The sequence below is a fragment of the Labeo rohita genome, chromosome 24 (assembly GCF_022985175.1).
Source record: "Labeo rohita strain BAU-BD-2019 chromosome 24, IGBB_LRoh.1.0, whole genome shotgun sequence".
Classification (NCBI taxonomy): Eukaryota; Metazoa; Chordata; class Actinopteri; order Cypriniformes; family Cyprinidae; genus Labeo; species Labeo rohita.
In genome coordinates this window covers 5,296,749-5,313,573 of record NC_066892.1, presented here as the reverse complement: position 1 = coordinate 5,313,573, position 16,825 = coordinate 5,296,749, and the positions used below count along the sequence as shown (strand labels likewise).

The window sequence follows — 16,825 nt, the reverse complement described above, 5'->3', positions numbered from 1 at the left end:
GAACAAGGATGCTGTGCATAGAGATTTGTGCTGCTTATGACAAAACAAAGCATATGCAAATTTCCCAGGCACCAATTTCTTTTCCACCAGTCTATTTTGAAAAACCATGCCTTGAGTTAAACAGGAAGACATTTTTATTTTTTACATAAAACCACAAATAATCTGCAGCATTACAAACTAAATCGTCTTATGGCACACATGCAACTATAATAGTTTTTTTTTAAATGGTTGGAATATAATACAAATATGCATAAAAGTTTTAGCAGCAATGTCAAAAAGCTTGTAAATATTAAATACATTTTACTGAACTAATATCATGCCACCAGGGTCGTGATGATACTAACATTTCAGTAGTCATTATCAGTGGAACATCATGAATTTGATATCAGAGCAAAATCAATATGCTATATATTAATTATTAATAAAAATGGATTAAAACAATGGCATGTAGCTTTAAATATTTCTCAAAAGGAAACATTATTGAAATGAGTCAGTAATAAAATGCTTGATATGCCCACATGCAACATATTAGAAAATATGTTGTTTTCATGAAACAACATTCATAGTCTGAATTTTAAAGAGACTCTATGTTCAACCAAAAATTAAAATTCTGTTATTAATTACTCATCATTGTGTCATTCCAAACCCCTAATACCTTCGTTCTTCTTCAGAGCACAAATTAAGATATTTTTGATGAAATCTGAGAGCTTTTTGACCCTGCATAGACAGCAATGCAACTACCACGTTCAAGGCCCAGAAAGGTAGTAAGGACATTGTTAAAATAGTCCATGTGACATCAGTGGTTCATCCGTAATGTTATGAAGCTACAATAATTCTTTCCGTGCACAAAGGTAACAAAATTTCTTCTCTTCGGTGTCAGTCTTTGATGCACTTAGTAGGGGAGAGTGGGGTAAGTTGAGCCAGGCAGGGGTTAAGTTGACCCACCCCTGTATTTTGGCAGCTGTACACTTTTACTGTCATGTGACCATGTATTTTGGAATCACACATCATTTCTGCCAGATTGTGAAAAGGACAAACAAATGGAGTGGAAGGCACCCATTTACTTTAAAAACGGTTTCTAGCATGTCAAAATAAAATTTTAGCATTACAGATGTTATGGCTGTTACATAAAATCAAATTTATGATGCATATAGGTGATTTAGCAACATATAAAACAAGGCAAATCATTTAGCTAAATATTAGCCTGAATTGGTAAGCTAGCTAGTTTTTGTCCAAAATGCCAGCTATGGGGCAAAGTGAGCCAACACTTTAACTTACCCCACCGTAAGGAAATGAACTTAAGTTAAATCTCTGAAGTGGTATTTTAATGTGATATTATGCAACTGGTTTAGTTTAATTTTTCATAAATGAAACTTCATTTGATTGGTTTTCTCATTTGATTGTTTAGTTAGCTTTAGGAAAAGACTGTTTGTAAAATTAAATTTGATTATTAAGTTGTTGTTTTTTTTTAAAGAGATAAATCATCTTTAAAATTTCACATGGGTTTGAATCAGATTTAGTCAGATAGTCAATTTAAACCCAGATGGTGCATCTTACCCACTGACTCGGGTCAACTTACCCCTAACCTGGGCACTTTTTTATAAAAAGCCATATTTTGAGAACCCTTTGTCACAGATAATTTAAAATGATAGGAAACATCCTGAAATTACTTTAGATAATTACATTGTGTTTCTGTCTCATTTCCCTTATCCTGAGGACCACATAAGTAAAAAATGGATCATCTTACCCACTCTCCCCTACCATTGCGGTCTATGCAGGGTCAAAAAAGCTCTCCGATTTCATCAAAAATTTCATCAAATAATTTGTGGAGTAACTATTTTTGGGTGAACTATCCCTTTAACACAAAAGATGATATATTGAAAAATGCTGGTAACCATATAGTTGCTGGTAGCCATTGACTTCCACAGTATTTTTTTCCTGCTATGGAAGTCAATGGCTACCTGCAACTGTTTGGCTAACAACATTCTTCAAGTTATGCTCTTTTACGTCAACTCATACAGGTACATTATTTTCATTTTCGGGTGAACCATCCCTTTAACTTCAGCTCTATTTTCCACTGTGGTTTCAATGGGACCCTGATGACATTGAATTCAGAATTCTGTAAACACCAGTGAACATCTGCTGAAGGTCGTTCAGATAACGCTGACAAAAAGAATTAAAGCGAAAGAACGGCCACAGCATCGCTGCGGCAGAGATAAAGTCACAAATTTGCTGATATGGCATCAGTTATAGCAGTGATGGCAGCATAAAGCAACAGCAATTACATTTTCGTTGTTGTTTGAAGCTGTCCCAAAGGACGCTGATAGCTAGAAAGCACTTAGGACAAAAAAAAAAAAAAAACAAAGTGTACACAAATTCCAAAACACTCAGATATGAATCACTTATAGGAACAATGCACCATCCACAGAATTATATGCTAAAAAATATAGTCAAAATGCAGTTGCAGTAGCATTGTGTCATAGATGGCAAATAATTGCAATTCATCCTGTTGGTTATGTGTGTGGTATGACATGGCATACTGGCATAAAATGGAGGAGGATTATGTAAATACCATGTAAATATTATAACCAAAGGGGCATGACGAGGTGAAAGGGAAGCAAAGAAAACAAATGGCTTTCTGCCTAGAGGCCTCTTGTGCTCGAGTGTGTAATTGCTTTGATGAATTGCTGATAAGCTTTACAAAATTAGACAGATTTGTGCTCTCTTATAAGACATTAACTTTCTGTGTTCTCTAATAACAAAAAATGCATACATAAAAGATACAAGAGGACATGGCAGATGGAGGCAGATTTTTAATTCCCAAAACACAATGCACTTCGAGCTGAACTGGACTTACAGACTTGTCGTAAAGCACGGTACCTCTAGTCAATCAGATTGTTGACTAGTTTCCAAACCATTTAGCATAGACCTGAACCAGTAATGATAATGGACTGTCACTATTCAAGCAGAAGACTGTGTTTGGAATTACTATTTTTGTAAAACAAAATGCATTATGTAAGAAACAATCACATAACAATTTGCAAAGCAATTATTTTTCCTTTTCCAATGATAATTCAGGGACTTTTTTAAAATCACTTTTGTATTTATTTATGTTCAGAAACATTTTGAACAGTTCCATTAAAGAAGCAGGTTTCTAAATAAGTGTAAACTCAGAGACATCACCTAATTATGTGCTTGCTTAATTTATCTCAGGAAATAAAATTTTTACACTTCAACACTGTTATTACAGCTAATCAAATAAAGCAGATACATTGAAGATAATACTAATTCTGGCTCATTCGTAGTGCTAGAATGCAAAGTTAAGTTGAACAGTATTCAATGCAGTGCATTTCGCTGCAAGATGTAAATGCATATGAAGAAATTTGCATACTAGTATGCACATATATATACTAGTGTATTACATTCACTCACATGCAGCAGAGGATTTGCATTGCACTGGATGAATGAACTAGTCATTAGCTGTTGATTGCCATAATTTGAATCATAATTGTCAATAAAGCATCCCGTAGTCAAGGGCACAGCTAATATCACAACTAATGCTAATGTAAACTAATAAATACGTTCCATCTGCTTTTAGATCTAAACCAATCCAAATCAGATATTCTCAACACTTACGCTACCACTATTGGTCAACAAGCTGGAGATCGATAACTTAAGCCGGTGCTGTTGTATAGGCTAGACACTCTGTGATACATCAAGTGATACATCACAATTATGATTTTCCATGGCAACAGCAAGCCTTTACAGGTGTTACAGGCTTTCTGAGGATTTCTTTACAGGCCGGATGAGTCAGCATCGACCAGAGGTGATTGACACTGGTCGTTACTGGCATTTGCGATAAAAAGGGGTAACTAGTGTTTGTCTCAGAGGGCAAGGTTATTTCAGGTCTGGGAACAAAAAAAAAAAAAAAAAAATGAACACAAAAAACCTAAGGTCTATGATTTTCAATAGAAGTTCCATGCTAGAAGCTTTTGGCAAATGCCAACATAAGTTTTCCATTACTTTAACTCAATGAAATGATTTGTACAGACAATTATTATACTTAAAAATTATTGCGCAGTTCTGAAATTCCTTTAACTAACTTGGTGTTCCTAGTTGAAAATATCTTGTAAATCCCTCATTATGCAGTATTATCACCAAATGTTGGATTCAATCTTTTTGCAGACTTATTTTCTTTTTTTTTTTTTTCCTTTTTCAACTGATTGATCATAGGTCTTATGGATCTGAGTTTATGCATCTGAGTTTTTGAGTGAAAAAGCATTATTTGTGGATAATTTTGGTAATGTTGACTCAAAAACGAAGGTGCATAACCTAAAGAGACCAATGACCAAACAGTTCCTAAAAGAAATACAAACCTGTGCAAATTTAAAATGATAGTTCACACAAAAATGAAAGTTCTGTCATTAATTACTCACCTTCATGTGGTTCCAAACCTGTAAGAGCTTCGTTTCAGAACACAAATTAAGATATTTTTGATGAAATCCGAGAGCTTTCCGGCCCTGCATAGACAGCAATGCAACTAAATTGTTCAAGGCCCATAAAGGTAGTAAGTACATCGATAAAACAGTCCATGTGACATCAGTGGTTCAACAGTAATTTTACAAAATTACGAGAATACCTTTTCTAGGATAGTTATTTTTGTTTTCTTTCCACATAGAAAGTATTCTCGTAGCTTCATAAAATTACGGTTGAACCACTGATGTCACATGGATTATTTTATCAATGTTCTTACTACCCTTCTGGGCTCTCAGCTCTTGGATATCATCAACAATATCTTAATTTGTGTTCCAAAGATGAACGAAGATCTTCAGGGTTTGGAAAAACATGGTTAGTAATGTCAAAGTTATTAATGAGAGAATTTTCATTTTGGGGTTAACTATCCCTTTAAAAATACAAGTTGATATAAAGAATAAATGCAAAAACCCAAAAAAGTAGACAAATTATGCAATTTTTGAGGGGAAGTAGTTATACCCTGTGTGAACAAAGCCAGTAGGTTTTACTCTAATGTGATAACATTAAAGGAGAAGTTTACTTCCAGAACACAAATTTAGATAATTTATTTATCCCCTTGTCATCCAAGATGTCTTTCTTTCTTCAGTCAATAAGAAATCATTTTTCTTGAGAAAAAAAAACAAAACAGGTATTATCTCCATAAAATGGACTTCAAGCTTCCAAAATGCAGTTTAAAGGCAGTTAAATGCAGCTTAAATTGGCTCTAAATGATCCCAGCCGAGGAAGAAGGCTCTTCAAAACAAATTGACAATTTATATACTTTCTAACCTCAAATGCTCGTCTCGTCCAAGTCTGCTTGAACTCTGTTTTTCTCCGGTTCAATACGGTCAATAAAGTTAGGGATGTCAAAAAACTCCCATTTCACTTTCTTCCCCAACTTCAAAATCATCCTACTTCGCTGCAGAACTTTCAACCCAGTGTTTACAACCTGAACATGTAAAGATGATCAAACGTCCATTACAAAAAAAGTAAAACAGCGATGTAGGACGATTTTGACGTTTAACAAGAAAACAACTGTATTGACCCAGATTACACAGACTACACATGCGCATCGCAGAGATGAGACAAGACAAGCATTTGAGGTTAAAAAGTATATAAATTGTCAATTTGTTTCAAAAACGATTGATCGTTTCGCTAGATAAGACTCTCCTTCTTTGGTTGGGATCGTTTAGAGCCATTTGAAGCTGCATTTAAACTGCATTTTGGAAGTTTAAACTTGGGGGCACCATTAAAGTCTACTATATGAAAAACATTCCTGAAATGTTTTCCTCAAGAAACATGATTTCTTATCTACTGAAGAAAAAAAGACATGAACATCTTGGGGGAGTAAGTCATCTGTAAATTTTCGTTCTGGAAGTGAACAACTCCTTTAACTAGCATTTTAAGTAAAAAGAAGATCCTCTAATGGTCAAACGACAGGAGGGCTACGAGTGGATATTTTTTACACTGTAAATGACTCAATCATATTTACTTCAAAATCACTGGCTTGTTGGTCCAGTGCCAGCGCTGCTCCTTAACCTTACCGCAAGTAAAGAGGATTAGCTGGATAATGCTATTAACACAGATTATTTACACCTTCAATACTACAAGATGAAGACCTACCCTAATGTCCTGCAATAAACACTATACTTCTCTATTACAATGCTTCAGGTCTCCAATATTGTCATCTCTGAAACCTTATCTCCAACCTGGCTCCTCTATACGGAATACACAGCGATATTATTTGAGAAAAGCATCCATCGATTTGCTCTGTGCAACAATTTCGTATCAATATATCATCAGCTTTCACATAACCCAGGCTCTCGCTCGCACCCACATAACGAAAAGGCAAACTCCTGTCAACCTAGTCGCCCCCTCGAAAGGGTGTCCGCTCATCCAGAAATTTCTCCATCTCCATTTCTCAAGGGTAAAATGAACTTCGAGATAGAAAAAAAAAAAAAAATCACTGCCTCGCCACATCTAAGACTCATAATCATCTATATAAAACCACTATTTATAACACAATACATCAATCACCTTCACAATAAACTGTACTTTTTCACATTTATAGCATTTCAGCATTAAATCACAGTCATTTAATGGAGAAATACTAGTGTAGGTATTGTGTAGCTGCTTTAGAAGTACAAAAATAGACTGACGTGTGCTGCGAAACCTATAGAAACTATGATAAGACCGTTTGAGAGATTTTGTAATATCCTGCAATTCTAGAAGTGCTGTGACTATAACAGCAAGGGGGTTGATTTGCATTTAAATAACCTGTGACTAAAGCTCATCCAATCTGAACTCTCGCCCTGACCGTTAATATGAGAGTCAAGAGGTCGGGTCTGTAGTAAAAATTGGGAGTCGGAGTCAGTGTATCCGACATAATGAGGTTTATAAAGCTAAAAGCCCACTTTATAGCAGATGAGCGACTGGTGCTGACAGATATGTTGCAGCAGAGCCGCATATACATCTGAATTACGATCTGCCGTGAAAATCACATCTGACTGGCGTGTCGATATTAATACAAATCTTTGATGCATGTACGCATACTCAAATTGAGCAGTCGTTCTGGAAGCTCATGGTTATGTAAGATCTCTTCTCTTCAAATAATCCACCTAAATGTTGTCTGCAAGACTGTTTCAAAGCAAATCAGACAACATAAAGACCTTTTACATCCTCACGGCCAACTCATTAGAAAATGCACTGCATTTAAGATTTGTATCGCATATTTAGTGATCAAAAGAAGTCTGGATATGAATAATTATTAAAGCTTTAGATAAATGATGAACAGACCTCTCATTACTCATTTGTGATGCATGTCATAAATACGTTGCCCTGTTTGCATACACCATCAGCTTTTAATACGCCATCCAACAGGTCTGATCTAATGCAAAAACTGTTAAACCTGAGATCCAGAGTCAATGTCTTTGACATAATCGACTGATAAATTCATTTTACCCAAATGTACGACTGATGCACAAATAGTGGACGAAAGGAACCTCGGAAAGCATTTTCCCGAGGAGCTTCTAATGAAACAATCAAATCTGCATTAAGATGCACTGTGAAAATCACATCTGACTGGCATGTCAATATTAACGCAAATACAATTTAATTTAAAATTATGTGTTTTGGAAGCTCATGGTTATGTAAGATCTCAGATCTCTTTATTCCCAAAAAAAACAACAACAAAAAAAGCTTTATTATTAACTAAACATCAGCTGTGTTATTTATGCATTTTAAAGCAAATTAAACCTACTTTGTGAAACTGGTAACACAACTCAACTAAACAGCAAATATGAATGCCACGCTGAAATATTGCATATTTAGTGATCACAAATCATCTTGGTGGTCCACGGCTATCAGTAGCCGCTAATTAGACTGATTATGGATGTACACTCATTTATGTCGCCTAGTTTTCACGCACCATCTGCTTTTGTCTTTACACTGACAGACAATACAATGTTTCATTGTGGCATCTTTTAATCTGGCCTTGCGCTTACCTTCAATAGAGATCACATGCTCCCGGATCTGGTTCTGGAGGGCCAGGTCATCGATGCGCTCGATCAGGTCGTATATTGCATAAATGTTCGGGTGGACGGACTCGAACCGATGGATCTCGGCTCTGATGGCTGCTGAGTTGGACAAAACGAACTGGGAGCCCGACGGGCCGGACTGCGCTGCAGGGCCCGATACGGTTCCCGAGCCAAACTGACCCGCCCCGGAGCTCCCGGACGATCCGGATCCGAACTGAGGCGGAATCTGCTGGGGAACTGGCACCGGTGCGGGTACCGTACCCGGGGTGGGCATGGCGGGCTGGGACTGCTGAGAGATCCCGGACACTGACACCGAGACCGGGACGCTCGATTGGTAATTCATCGTTGTGGATCTAGGAACCGCTCACGGGAATAATAGAAACGCCGCGTTTGGAATGATTTGGAGAGCGGGCGAGGAATCCGCACTGCACACTCTGATCGGATGAAGAATGATAACAACTATAAGTGACGCATCAACTGGGTTTCCAACAATCCGCGCGTCTTGCTCATAATACCAAAACTTCAATCAGCATCATTGTTCCCAGCGACGAGCTCGCTCTTTTGCGCGTGTCCTGTCCTTTTTTTGACAATGAACGTCTTTCAGATGGACACACCTTTGTTTTGGGCGATCTTCTGGACCGAATCTCTCTCTGTTTTGCTTCCCAGCCTGAAGCGAACACAATGAGGCCGGTTATCGCAATGCGCCCGAGTCCATTGACTGACTGAATGCGACGGTTCTACTCTAAAGTCATAAACACGTTTGAATCCTCTTTTGGTCCAAGAAGTCCCTCCCCGGCCCCCACCTCCATCCACGAGATGTGGAAAGTTCGAATCTTTTAGCGAGTCGGTTCGCTTAGCGAACCTTTTTGAAGAGTCGAATGACCGATTCTTTTCAGTTAGCGCTCAAAAGTGTTTTTAGAGCCCTCTTCGCTGCGTTTACATTTCATTTGTATAATAAAATCGCTGATTACCCTGGTGAAAAAAACAGCATATGCTGGTAGGTATGTTTTGATACTGGGATGCTGGTTAGGTAGGTTCTGATGCTGGTTTATGCTGGTCCTTGACCAGCAAAAACCAGCAAAGGACCAGCTAAGAACCAGCATAAACCAGCAAAAGACCAGTATAAACCAGCATCAAAACCTACCTAACCAGCATTCCAGCATTAAAACATACGTACCAGGTTTTTTCACACCTGAAGTTGCTGTCACATTAGCGATATTCGCGCTCAAAAATTGTCTTTTCTCAGGAGCGTATTAATGTATGCACAGCTCACACAAAAGTCCCTTTCAAACCAAGCAGATTTTTGTTTTTCCAATGTGAAAATGAGCGAAATCTGCGTCGACTTTATCGCCTTCGTGTAAAACGCCCGATTGTGCAGTTAATTTAAATGAAATTCGCCCGCGAAATTTAACCGAGTAACGGTCAACGCCACTGCGCATTTCTTCAATGTAAACGGCGCTATTTAGTTTGAATATTAAGCTCTGCGGAATAAATGTACAGTCCATTTAAGCTAATAATATTTGTAAAAAATGAAAACAAGCCTGTTCATTCGGTTGTAGCCTCAGACTCACAATTGTTTTCATTCTCACATCTTTCATTTCAAATGTTTTGTTCATTGTTAGCAACATTATCAGGAATATTGCTACCTAGTAAGTTAGCTTTAATTATGAAATATAGTATAACGTATATTAATGTTCTTATCTCCCTCCTAGTGCAGTCCTGTGCAGTGATTTACTCGCTTCGCGAGTCGTTTTAACCGAATCATTTAAAAGATTCGGTTCAGAAGAATGATTCGGACATCACTACCATCCACTGCGACGTCACACATCACGTAACTCTGCTTGAAATGGGGGGAGTGAAATTCGATTGGATGTTTAGGTGGTGTTGGTATACAGCGATAGATGCTTCAGTATTATGTAACTAGATATTTTTCTTGACAGTTTAATGCTTATAATTGTTCAGTCCTTCACAGACACGCACAACAAGTAGATTCAGTGACTGCCGTTTGTGATCGAGGGTTACAGCCTCAGCAATATCAAAAGACCATAATTTACAGTAGCTATAATACACATTACATCTCAGGCTTGACAGAATTATTGTTGGGTTTACCTCAAATAAAGATGTGATGCTCTGTCCACTGTAAATGCAGTATCAAGGCATTCTGTAGCGACAAGATTCACCCTTGTTTTTAAGCACTGTGATGTTACCATGTTATCAGATAAATAGCATGATACCTAATGATTACTTCAGTCATTTATCAGAGTTTTTTCATTTTATATATGGTTCTGCCATGCTACATGTTCAAATAACATGGTGTGGTATATATCCAAAAGCATGATACCACATTTTAATAGGAAAATCCCAAGGATAAAATGGTTTTTAAACTGCATTTGTGATTGTAAACATTTTTGAAGCATTAAATAACCGTCGGATGGGTAAATAACCAAGATGTTGCAGTTTAACCGCCTAATTCTGTCAGTATCGATTATTTCTTCCTAGGCTTTGGGGAAATCGCTTCTCACACTGTTTTGTTGAATGGTCCCATTGAGTCACTTGTTAGGTATCATTTTGTAATGTAATTAGAATCGACACAATCTCCGCATCTCAGCACAGTGTTTGTGATGTAATCCGCTTCATGTTGACATTTTCTTTCACTTTTTATACCAGTCTTGCTCTGTGGCTTATAAAGCTGAAATCTGCAGATATATGACAAAATTGATGACAATAAACATTTACCTCAAAATTGATAACTAAAACTTAAAGAAAGTTTAATCATAGTTGCATGTTTAGTAACAATTCACACTGAGGAGGATTAATAGAGAAGTATGGGGTTTTTAACTGAAGCATTTTCTCACACTGTTTGTGGTATGAAGTTCCTCAAAACTGACTTATTTATTAATACTCAAGTCAGAGAGTACATAGCAACATAACAGAACATCAACATACGATTCATATGGTTATACACAATACTTTTTGTTAGAATTTGATGTTATTTTAACATCTGAGACATCAGGTTTCATTATGTTTTGTATAATCTGCAATATTTAGAAACATCTCTGTGTGTATAGGGGAGACTGGGGTAAGATGAGCCATTTATTTACTTTTACTCATGTGGTTCTCAAGATAAGAGGAAATGAGGCAGAAGCACAATGAAAGTATCTAAAATAATTTCAGGATGTTTCCTATCATTTTAAAATATCTGAATGTATCTACGACAAAAATATTGGTTCTTATAAAAAAAAGTGTTCCTGTGGCTCAGTTTGCCCCAGGTTAGGGGTAAGTTGACCCGAGTCAGTGGGTAAGATGAACCATCTGGGTTTAAACTGACTACCTGACTGAATCTGATTTAAATGTTAAAAGTTTTAAAATGACTTACCTCTGTTAAAAATGAATTTAATAATCATAATAATAGTCATATTTCTTTTCTTAAAGCAAAATTAAAATAAAAACAATCAAATGAAGTTTCATTTTCAAGCTTTAATTTTTTGTGCATTTCTGAAACATATATAAATATATATGTATATATTACGTAACTGAAATTATTTGTGATTCCAAAACACATGACAGTAAAGGTGGGTTAGCTTACCCACTGGCTCAACTTACCCCATCCCTATCTATGCATCAAGTTTTCTGAGATATCTACACTTCATATTTATATTTCATTTAATCACAAACCCTTACTTTGATTTTAAGAGAAATCTTGCGGTGTAAGATTAATCCCACTTGAAACTAGTGAGAATAAAAATTCACTGAACTTTATTAATTAAGATAATGGAGATTCAATGCAGATGAATCTAAGTGGAGACCCACTTTTCCTTAGATAAAAACCGCTTATGGCTTTCAGCATTTTAACATCCACTAAAAAATGCTGATATTGCACTGATCGTGCAGGAAGTTACGCAACACTTATGAGATTCAGGCAATAAAGCACTCAGCATTTTTCAGCCTTATTTGAACTCAAATCTCGGAGTCATTTTTTTTATATCATCTTTGAGCTCCATAAGCTCCAGAATGAAGATACTGAAATGAAGCAATTCATCAAAAGACCTAAACTCCCTGCTGACTGTCATTAACGGGTCACCCAGGAAATAAGTTATAGCCAGTGGCCCTTATTAATAGTTATTGGGTTAATCCTGAGGGAAAGATTATGGTAATTTTCAAACGATTCAAATGTACCAGTTATGAAATATCTCTTTGGATGCAGCTAAGGGAGGGGACATGAGATTTGTAGAGCTAGAATGGTGCAATCCAATGCAGACATCTGTCCACAGATTAATTGGCAAGCTTCACTGAAATCAAGTGTCTCAGCTCAGAGCGATTCAAAGGCCTGTGTCTCCATCTGTTGGGCAAATATTGAATTGTACGACACATTCTGCCTATTTTATCACACATCTGTCATGAGGAAACTTTTTGATGCTCTTTACTCCTCAGAGATAAAATTATAATATGTTTATCTTGAAATATAGCTGACTCACCACATTGCAAGCATCTTGTTAGATTTTTATTACTTTAGTTTTCAGGTTCTAGTTGCGCTTTCCACATCTATGTAGTTCAAGGAAAGAGCTTTACCTTGTTGATATTGCTAGAAAATTTATTTTTTTTTTTTTATTATTTCTGTGTATAAAAACTTTAGTGAAAACAAATCAGCATCTTAATGCAACAGTATTGCTTTTGAAATCAGCTCAGCACTGTCAGTTTATTACGGTTCACTATATCTATTTTGCAACGAGATATCATCCTCCAAATATCATTTAGGTCTTGATAACACAATATAAAAGTTCTGTGCAAATATTAAACCTACGGACTCTCATATTTGTACCGCACAAGAACAGAAATGAATTGACGGCTGGCTTTTGTCATGTATTATTTATTTTTTTATTTATTATTTATTAAAGTTTTATGTGTGAGGCACTTCATCTATCTATCTATCTATCTATCTATCTATCTATCTATCTATCTATCTATCTATCTATCGTCCGTCTGTACGTCCAGACAGGCAGACGTTATATTACAAGTAACGTCAGTTAGGTAATCAGATTGCTTTTCCAAGTAACTAAAGTAACGCGTTACTTTTTTAAAAAATTTACAATAAAATATGTTACTTTAAAAAAAATTCATGCCAGTTACGTTGTTTTCCCATGTATTGACAGCTCTCTTGTCCCCATGTTGAGTGAAATTATGAGTAAGGCGCAGATGCATTGTGTGCACAGTGTAAACATGATCATTACTGTAGTTCTAGACTAAATGTGATGTATTTATTCATCTGCAAAGTGCAAATTGCAAAATTAGAAAATGACGCAAACCTGCAACAGTTAAATATGTTAAGTACACAATGTACTTAATTAATCAATGTCTTTGCAGCTGGCCTTCAATGACCCAGTTCAACCACACTAATAAAAAATGACTTTAGATAAACACAATCTTATTTTTTTAATCGCTGAAGAGTGTTGAACATTCTTCTCCTGCGTCCTAATCTGAAAGGTTTTCTTGAGCTGCGCCCTCTACTGTGCAGACGTGAATTTGCATTTCTTTCAGACCAAGGCTTATTCATTTCACTGTGTGAAAGCGGTTTTACATTTACCAAAACAGATTTTTTTTTACATTAAAAACAAACAAGTAAGCCCAGGCCAGGTTTAAAAAGTAACGCAAACGTAATGTAACTCATTACATTCCATAAAAAGCAACTAAGTAACGCAATTAGTTACTTTTTTGGGAGTAACACACTATTGTAATGCATCTATCTATCTATCTATCTATCTATCTATCTATCTATGTACCTGTCTGTCTGTCTGTTTAATGTATAGTTCATCAAATAAATTAAAATTTTGTATAAATGATGTAACTCATTACATTCCATAAAATGTAACTAAGTAACGCAATTAGTTACTTTTAGGGGAGTAACACACTATTGTAATGCATTCTATCTATCTATCTATCTATCTATCTATCTATCTATCTATCTATCTATCTATCTATCTATCCATCTATCTATCTATCTATCTATCTATCTATCCATCTGTCTATATACCCGTCTGCCTGTCTGTTTAATGGATAATTCACCAAAAAAAATTAAACATTTGTATAAATTAAAATAATATAAATTACTCACTGTCATGTCATTGCAAACCACATCTATGTATTTATTTACTCTGTGGAACACAAATAAATATACTTTAAAAAACGTATGTATGTATTTTTATTTATTGGGCCTATACAATGATAGTCAGTGGGGTTCTGTGTCGTTTTGACATAAATTTCCCTTTCTTTTTTTTTTATTATAAATGTACAGAAAAATGAATGTATATAGTTTTTCATATTAATCATGTTTTCAGTGTAATTTTTTTCATGTTTTGTATGTTTGTAGAGCTGGGTAGTAACTGATTACATGTAATCTGGATTACGTAATCAGATTCCAAAGTACTTGTTATTAGATTAAATAACATTTTAAAATACTTGTAATCAGGCTACAGTTACTTCTTTATGGATTACATGATTACATATTATTTACACAGTAGCAATAAATGATAATTTATTGATTCTCCCTTTTTCGTCTTTTAAATTTTCCTTTCGAAAATAGCCTACTGATTATATATGTTCAGAAAATGTTCAAGTTTTGTGGACATTCACACAGAGATCAGTCATAAGAGTATTTTAGTTAAATAGATCTCTGAAAAACCACCAACAGTGTCAGAGTGGCAAGTAATATTTGAGTTTCTTTTAAGGGAAAATGGATGTGTTTTATCAGATATGGACTCCTTTTTTTTAAGTATGTAGGCCCCAGGATTTCATGTACCTTTTTGCAAAACCATTTTTTCCAAAACACTGATTTACAAAAAACATTTCAGGTTTAAGAAGTGTTTCAACATTGCTTCAACGACTCATTGATTTTTATTTGAATTATCACTTTGTAGGTTATTTAACCATGTAACTATGTCTTTGGAAGGCTCTTGTTTTTCTAACGCATTAAAATGCACAAATGTGCCATTTTTGCCCCTCTTTCACCTGATATATTTACATGAAGTACCCCTGAGATTTTAAAATAAATGTGACCCTGGACCACAAAACCAGTCTTAAGTAGCACAAGTATATTTGTAGCAATAGCCAACAATACATTGTATGGGTCAAAATGATCGATCGAACAGGTTGTTACATGTGTTACATTGCAGTACGGATGACATTTGTATTGACACAGTTACTGATAACAGTTTAATAAGCAAAGGTGTTTGCACTATGAAAGCATATATTCCAGCAAATATTTGTCATTAATATGAAGGTTCATATTCTTGGTGTGTAGAATACAAAGCAATGGCTCACGGGTCCTCATCACTCTCAAAATGACTTCTGTCCCGTTTTAACCAAGAAGCCCCCTCAAGCACAAGGCAGACAGATTTGCCATGAATATAATATAATCCCATTGGGGTTCAGCTTTGATGGAGTAACAGACCTAAAGGCCAGAAAAGACAAAATGCTTATTAAATATTTCTAGAAATATACAATAACATTCAGCCTCATGTCTTTCTGACAAGCTAAACAGTCATTCTAAAATGAGAAATAAGTAAATGTTAGCAACTCCTAAGGCTATGGGTTTGAAATTGGTATGTGAAATTTCACTAAGGAATTGAGAGAATTTCTAAACCAGCAAACAATAAATAAATTTGAAAGTTTCTTTTATGTAAACCATTTGATTATTTATTATAAACTAAAATTAATATTGGTGTTAATTTGGTTACTATTGAGGTAAGACGATGGGGCAAGGTTGTCTGTCACCTGATTTGTACAGAATGTAGGCTACATGTTCTAAAAAAATTATTATATATCCACAACCAGTCAAAAGTTTTTGAACAGTATGATTTTTAATGTTTTCTTTTTCTCCAAGCCTGAATTTATTTGATCCAAAGTACAGCAAAAACAGTAAAATTTTGAAATATTTGTACTATTTAAAATAACTGTTTTCTGTTTGAATATATTTTAAAATGTAATTTATTCCTGTGATTTTAAAGCGGAATTTTTAGCTTCGTTACTGAGTCACATGATCCTTCGGAAATAATTCTAATATTCTGATTTGCTGCTCAAAAAACATTAATTATTTTTATTATTATGTTGAAAACAGCTAAGTAGAACTTTTTCTTTAATGAATAGACAGTTTAGAAAAACAGCATTTATCGAAAACGTCACTTTTGATCAATTTAAAGCATACTTGCTAAATTAAAGTATTAATTTCTATATTCCCCTATAATCTATCTTTGGATCTTTCTATTCATCAAAGAATCCTAAAAAGCAAAGCTTTGATCACAGGAATAAATTACATTTTAAAATATATTCAATTAGAAAGTGGTTATTTTAAATAGCAAAAACATTTCACAATATTACTGCTTTTGCTGTATTTTTGATCAAATAAATGCAGAAGAGAAGTCTTTAAAAAACATAAAAAAACTTTTGACTGGTAGTGTATATGTAATAAAGGTGTCATTTATGTACATTTATGTACATTTATCAAACACTTAAGTAATAATTATAATAAATAACATTTAAGTTAAATATTTTAAATAACATCTAAATCTGTATGTCTTCATTTATTTTACTCAAAATGATTCATTGAATTTTATCTGAATTATCACTCTGTAGGTTATTTAACCATGTAACTATGTCTTTGGAAGGCTCTTGTTTTTCTAACGCATTAAAATGCACAAATGTGCATTTTTGCCCCTCTTTCACCTGATATATTTACATGAATTACCCCTGAGATTTTAAAATAAATGTGACCCTGGACCACAAAA

The 16,825-nt window shown here is 35.0% G+C and overlaps 1 protein-coding gene across 1 annotated transcript in view; it reads right to left on the bottom strand.

The window, feature by feature from the left end:
* The window catches only part of agap3 (ArfGAP with GTPase domain, ankyrin repeat and PH domain 3), a 214,151-nt gene extending 205,304 nt beyond the window's left edge, over positions 1-8,847 (bottom strand). Inside the window, exon 1 of the mRNA XM_051097602.1 lies at positions 8,016-8,847. Within this exon, the coding sequence (XP_050953559.1) occupies positions 8,016-8,391 (376 nt within the window). The 5' untranslated portion in view covers positions 8,392-8,847. The remainder of the gene's footprint in view (positions 1-8,015) is intronic.
* Positions 8,848-16,825: the final 7,978 nt, after the last annotated feature.